The sequence below is a fragment of the Triticum dicoccoides genome, chromosome 6A (assembly GCF_002162155.2).
Source record: "Triticum dicoccoides isolate Atlit2015 ecotype Zavitan chromosome 6A, WEW_v2.0, whole genome shotgun sequence".
NCBI lineage: Eukaryota > Viridiplantae > Streptophyta > Magnoliopsida > Poales > Poaceae > Triticum > Triticum dicoccoides.
The window spans coordinates 102,088,905-102,095,278 of record NC_041390.1 but is presented as its reverse complement, the minus strand read 5'-3'; the positions used below and the strand labels follow the sequence as shown (position 1 = coordinate 102,095,278).

General features: G+C 49.3%; 1 protein-coding gene across 1 annotated transcript; it reads right to left on the bottom strand.

Moving 5' to 3' along the window:
* Positions 1 to 338: 338 nt before the first annotated feature.
* Positions 339 to 1,183, bottom strand: LOC119315712 (protein DMP5-like). Its single transcript, XM_037590226.1, has one exon. The coding sequence runs from the start codon at positions 1,181 to 1,183 to the stop codon at positions 536 to 538; it is 648 nt and encodes a 215-aa protein (XP_037446123.1). The 3' UTR covers positions 339 to 535.
* Positions 1,184 to 6,374: the final 5,191 nt, after the last annotated feature.

Sequence of the window (6,374 nt, the reverse complement as noted above, 5' to 3'; positions counted from 1 at the left end):
CTAATGGGTTGGCCCATCTACGTACGCTAGTGGACGATCGAACCCCTAACGCTGACAACAAGGGATACGCTTGAACGAGGGAGGGGTTTATTTGGCCCCATTGTATTTTGTGTCAAATTTCGACCATCTATAAAACAATATGAATTAGATGATACAGAAAATGTGCTTTTGGATTTGTATTGAAAGAGCTTTCCTATATTATAACTTTTGTTACATAGTTCACAGTTTATTAGTTAAATTTATGGTCAAATTTAGCCCAAATAAAGAGGGACTAATAAACCTGAATTGAGGTAGTACAAAGTAATGTCAAAGTTACATCTTCATAAAATGTACTCATGTTTAAAAGTCGCGCACTTTGAAATGAAGAAGGCTAAATAATAGTAGAAAGAAAATCTACATGAGATAAAAAAATAAACAATACCAATTTTGAAACCTAAAGGTGATGCTCTCGTATTAGTTTGGTCAAGTTTAAAATGGATTGGCTTAAGACAAGACCAGGGGAATGGACGAGCTCCACCACGTTTGGTGAGTGTGGTCACTGCGAGTGGGGCATCATATCCGTGTAGCCGATACTCTTCCTGGTAGTGGGGAAGATCATGAACACCATGCTAGCGAGGAAGCCAGCGGCAAGCGGCAAGTTGACCAGCAGCTCCCTCGTGTCCGTCCGGGCGTCCGGGAAGAGGCAGCCCTGTATGCCGGCGTCGGCGAACGCGACGGCGAGGAACACGAGCGCGGAGACGACGGCGTGCACCAAGTCCATGGGCGTGACCCGGAACCTGGAGAGGTCCTTGAACACCGCGTCCCGCTCGCCGCGCGTGCCGGTGAAGTTGAAAGGGTAGAAGCCCCCGAGCGTGGCCGCGCCGTAGTAGAGCCTGCCGTCGCGGCCGACGAGGCTGTCCGTGAAGGAGAGGAGCACGCAGGAGGCGGCGCAGCCGCCGATGAGCGCCAGGACCAGGCACCGGTTGGCCGCGTGGCAGACGCCGTGGTTGTTGCTGAAGGAAGGCGCCAGCGCCTGGAAGGCCAGCACCGTACCCGTCGGCAGGAGCTTCAGGAGGTCCGACGCGCTCGACAGCGTCTTGTCCGCCGGCGGAAGGACGCCCGTCGGTGGCGGGGCCTGGCGAGGAGAGGATTGTTGGGCCGGCGCAGGCATCTGGATGTGCACAGCATTGGAAACGGGATCCATGGCAACGACCTTACTACTCCAATTGAGATGCTTGTTGAATGGCAACGGTGCATCAGCTGTCTACCTCTTTATATAGCGCGCGAACCAGGGGTTGCAACTTAGTACAACAAGCAACAAGAAATGGCTGATGGGAGCTTTACCAGATCGAGTAGGGATGCCGACCAGCCGGCTGGCATGCCAAAAAATTATATTCGTGGCCACTGGCACGTGCATGCATGGTGGCTCTTGTAGTTTGGTCACGGCAACAAGAAACTGCGTATATAGTCGAACGTGGAATGCATGCGCCAGACAACGGCCAAACTATATGCTCCGGCTCAGCCAAACTCAATTAACAAACTCTTTTTTTTTCTGGACACTACGATGCGCTTGCAACACGTACAAACACTCACCCTCATGAACGTGCACACATACATCATATTCCTATGAGCAGCTGCCAGAGACTTGGCCAATAAATCTTGAGATTGACGAATTGTCATAAACACCTCATAGTCGGCGGACACGTCATAAAGATAGCACTAGATAGATTGAAATAAACCCATAAGATATGCTTGTCCCGCCAGCTATTCAAAGTGGATACTTCCTCCATTTCAAAACATAAGACAATACTTTGATTATATTTTTTGCGGGATCTATTTTTAATGTCTTAGTTGATAGTCTCCGTTCCAGATTTATTTTCGTCACATCTACATAGTTTTTTTGGTACCTCCTCCCACCTTCGCTGGTTTTTTGTAAAAAATTTCATCCCCTCCCCCCACTTCATCGGTTTATTTTCGCGTCACCTTCTCACACAACGAAAAAAAACTGAACAGATCAGAACTTTCCATACTGACGCAAATTATTTAGTAATGCCTTTATGGAAAAAAATCAATCACAATCAATCTCTAAAGATCAAATCTAAATTAATCTTCATAATGTTTGTTTCCTTCCGAATCACGTCCATAACTTTTCTTCCTTGTTTGGGCAGAAACTGTTTGGTAGCAGAGATTAGGAAGCTTCCTATGAGCGTAGTAATAGGAAGTATTCTTTTTCTTGATGATTCGTTTCCATGCATGATGATAGTAAATTAGGCCAACATTCACCACTATTTATCAACGTCATCAATTGTATCCATTCCTACCTTAAAGGAATCCGCTCGCTACGTCTTTTTTAAGGGGATCCGCTCGCTACGTCGTCGTCGCACGTTATTTTCACAAGCAACTCCCCTAAAAAAACACAACGCCCTACCTCGACTTCCCTACCTGGACGCCGCCGCCGCCGCCGACCGATCTCGTCGCCTCCTGACGATCCCCTCCTCCCTCCCGCAGCTCGAACGACCCACTTTTTGGCCACGAGCACCGCCTGCCTCTTCGCCCATGCGTCACCCCTCCTCTTCACCATAGTCACGAGCACCATCCGAGGCGGAGCCAAGGCGCCTCCACAGATGCGGCGGAGACACCATATCCAGTGGAGACGGCGGTGTAAATCTTCTCCCACTCTGCTCCTTTCCCTGATTACCGGCCTGCTCCACCTCCCCTCTGCTTCGTGTGGATCTGCTCATGTGCAGCAGTAAACTTTATTTAGGTAGAACTATTCTTCTAGGCCTTTTTTTGTTACTTACAAATTAACTTTTTGAGCCAATGCTTACGGCATGAAGTATTACCTAGAGTTCCTTAATCAATCTGCTTGTCTATCGTTTCATTTGGTTCAATTACTATCAGCAAGAACGCATTGTGAAACCGTTAGCTTATGAATGTGTGCTCTTCCTGCAATAATAACATTTGCAATGTAAGGGCCGAGGCACACCCATGCATCAGGATGATGTGCACCACGTGGGAAGTAATACTAATATGGCCTAAGTGGATAATGAAATATCCAAAGATACACTTGACTGGATCAATTTTTTTCTCTGGAATTTTTCGTCATGATGCGTAGATGTAGATGCTATATTTTAAAATTTTCAAATCACCTATGCATGTCAGTGTGATACTTATCCTTTTCATTAGACAGTGTGTTCCCATCAATCCATCCATGCACCGAACCGATTTTTTTTACTCTGTTCAGGTTGCAATTACGAACGAGTAACATATGTATGCACTGAACTACTTGCATAAGACAGTGAAATACTTCTTACTCGCGTGATTGAAATTTTGGAATAGAGAAAGAACATACAACAGAGATCACGTAATTAATTGATTACATAAACCGAGATCACGTAAAACAAGTTTGATAGGTTCGTTGCATCGCACGAGCATTTTTGCTATATGTACTAACATGTTCTATTTATTTCCTTCGATCGGTCAACACTCCTATGTCCTATGTAGGTAAGAAGGAAAGAAAACCTAACGGTACAGCCGGCAAAACAGTCAACGACGAGCTTCATCGCCGCGTACGCGTCGTAGTACCTGGCCATCACCGGCTGGGGCATCGAGGACTTAACGCTGGTGAAGAAGGCGTGGGTATTGGTAGAGCTCCAAGAAGCTGCCCTTCGTCCTGCTCGCCGTCTTCACCATCGGTCCCTGGGTGACCACGCTGGAACTCGGCGACGCTACCAAGGCGACACGGTCCGAGTTGGTTCGGTCCCTCATCAAGCCACCATTTGGACCGGCCAACCACCACCGGCGTCAACGTGCTGGGGTAGCAACGAGGTGGGCTACGTGTGCAGGTGCTGTGGCGAGGTGGTGGACATGCGGGAGCGCCAGCGATGAGGTCGGTGATGTGCCGCGACAAGTGCGTGGCTGTTAGCCATGAACCTTCCGTAGCAGTTTTTTCGTGAGCCCATGTTTTTTTGTGTTCGGGCCTTGCCATAATTAGCGGATTAACCATAAACAAAACATGACGTTCAGTTTGTTGTCAAATGGTGCTGTGATTTTCGGATCAAGCCATGTTTCTCACGTACTTCCTATTTCCTGTTCGACGGAATAGAAGTGCAGAAAGTGAACACACCAATACGACTGAAAGCAGTCATATTCAGTTATAGAGGTATACATTTATACAAGATATACACAGGCAGGTGCGGCCAGTAACCCAACTAACTCCTGAGCTAACCTTGCTAATCCTTTACTCGCGATAAAGACGTAGATGATAAGGAAAGGTTGTTACGGAGAGAGAAATGGGAGAGAGAGAATCACGTGGTGGCAGGTGGACCTAAACATATGCTTCAACAAAGAAAATGGCAGCATAGAATCATGGTGCGTGATTATAGGCGGAGGCTATTAAATCTCACGCGGAAATCACGGCTGAGCGATTCTCGCACGATCCGAAGTTCACACTCAATCGACCGTTTTCCCCAGTTAATGGCCTGCATGTGTGCTGTGCTAAAACGGTCGCTGCCATGGCAGCGAAACCCGCAGCTAGAACGCTGCCAGCGCCAAGTTGAGAACTCGAGATCGTCAGTGGTGCATGCACGACAGCGGCGGTGAGAGGCTATGGTGCATGGGGAGGAGAGAAAATAAGGAGAGGGGAAGCTTGGGGACATGGTAGTTTACCCAGGGGCTGACGGTCGGCATGCTGAGAACGAATGGCGGCGGCAATGACATTTTTTCTCAGTCCTCTTGGTCGGACCGTTTGAAGACCAGACCAGATCGGACCAACAATTTTCCAGGCCGATTTTAGCAGACCAGATCGTCCATTTTCTCTAACAAGACGGACCGAGCGTGTCAAACACCGATTGAGCCACGAGCGGTACGTCCAGCCCTGCCCACCGTTGAAGCGAAGCTCCTACTCCACGTGAAGTTGATTGCGCTGTTGCACTCGTACGGTAGGAGCCACGGGCACAACATGGTGAAGGGCTAAAGGGCTGATCGAGGGTGAGACCCGGATGCTGGTGGCGCAGCTGACCATGGACGAGATCTTCACCCGCACCAAAAAGTTCAAGCAGGAGGTGTTCAACAGCGTGCAGAAGGAGCTGGACCAATTCGGCCTCTTCATCTACAATCCCACCGTGAAGCAGCTGGTGGACGTGCCGGGGCATGAGTACTTCTCCTACCTCGGCGAGAAGACACAACAGGAGGCAGCGAGCAGGGCCAAGGTGGATGTTTGTGGAGCGGGATGGCCTCACATGCCAGAACGCCACCAAGGTGGACGCCGAGAACAAGGTGCTCTCTGTGCGGCAGCAGGGTGAGGCACTCAAGGAGAAGGCCAAGGTCAAGGAGGAGGTGCGGGTGTTTGAGAACACTAGGAAGGCCGACAACGCCGCCTGAATGACCGACCTCGCCATGAAGTGGAAGGCTCGGACTGGCAGGCCAAGGTCGCCGAGGTTGAGGCCTCCAAGGCTATCGCCATCCGCGATGCCGAGCTGCAGATGGAGGTTAAGACGAAGAACGTGCTCTGTCAAACTGACAAGCTCAATGTCGAGCAGCTCAGCAAGTCCACAGTACACTACGACACACAGGTTGGTTATGCAATAAGCATGTATAAAAATATAGTACTAGGGAGAAGAGAAATTCATACTTATTGACCTCAGCATTTTATATTTTGTAGGTTCAAGAATCGAACACGCTCTTCTACAACTGGCAGAAGGCGGCAGATACGACATTGTATAAGGAGATGAAGGCGGCGGTGAGGTGAAGCGGCCGAGCAGAAACACATGCATGTCTCGATATGGGAGGAAAGGGAGGGAGATAAGGTGAGGGTTAGCGGTGCAACATGCCACACGAGGAAAGGGGTGAAGAGATGACCTTGAGGAGGGAAGTGAGCTCGGTCCATGGCATGGGTCAGAGTAGAGGAAGGTTGATCCATGGTTTGGCCAAAGGGGTTATGAGCGAGGGAGAAGTAGAAGGCCCCCTCTCATATCTTGGTGCGTGAGTAAGTCTGTCGTGGTGGAAGAAGCCTGTCATTTCATGACGGCATTGGTGACCTTGGCGTGATGTTGTTCGCCGGTTTGTGGGCGGATTAGGCAACCGTCTGGTCTCTCGATCCCCCCTTCACTAATTTTGGTGAGAAGAGGGGAGGGATGAAAGGGTGGAGGGGTGGGAGATGAGGTCGCCAATTCTGTTGGTTGTGGGGGCGAGGGTGGAGAGAGGAGAGTGAGCGACGCCGGTGAAGTCTATGGATCTAGAAAGGGAGGGGAACAAGAGAGTGAGTGGTGCAGAGAGGGAGTGGATAGAGTGCGGTCGTGCGGGAGAGGACAACAAGTCGTATAGGATGGGTATAATGGGAATATCATAAAAATAAAGCTTTATTTATACCTGTACACTATATATATTCAGAATAA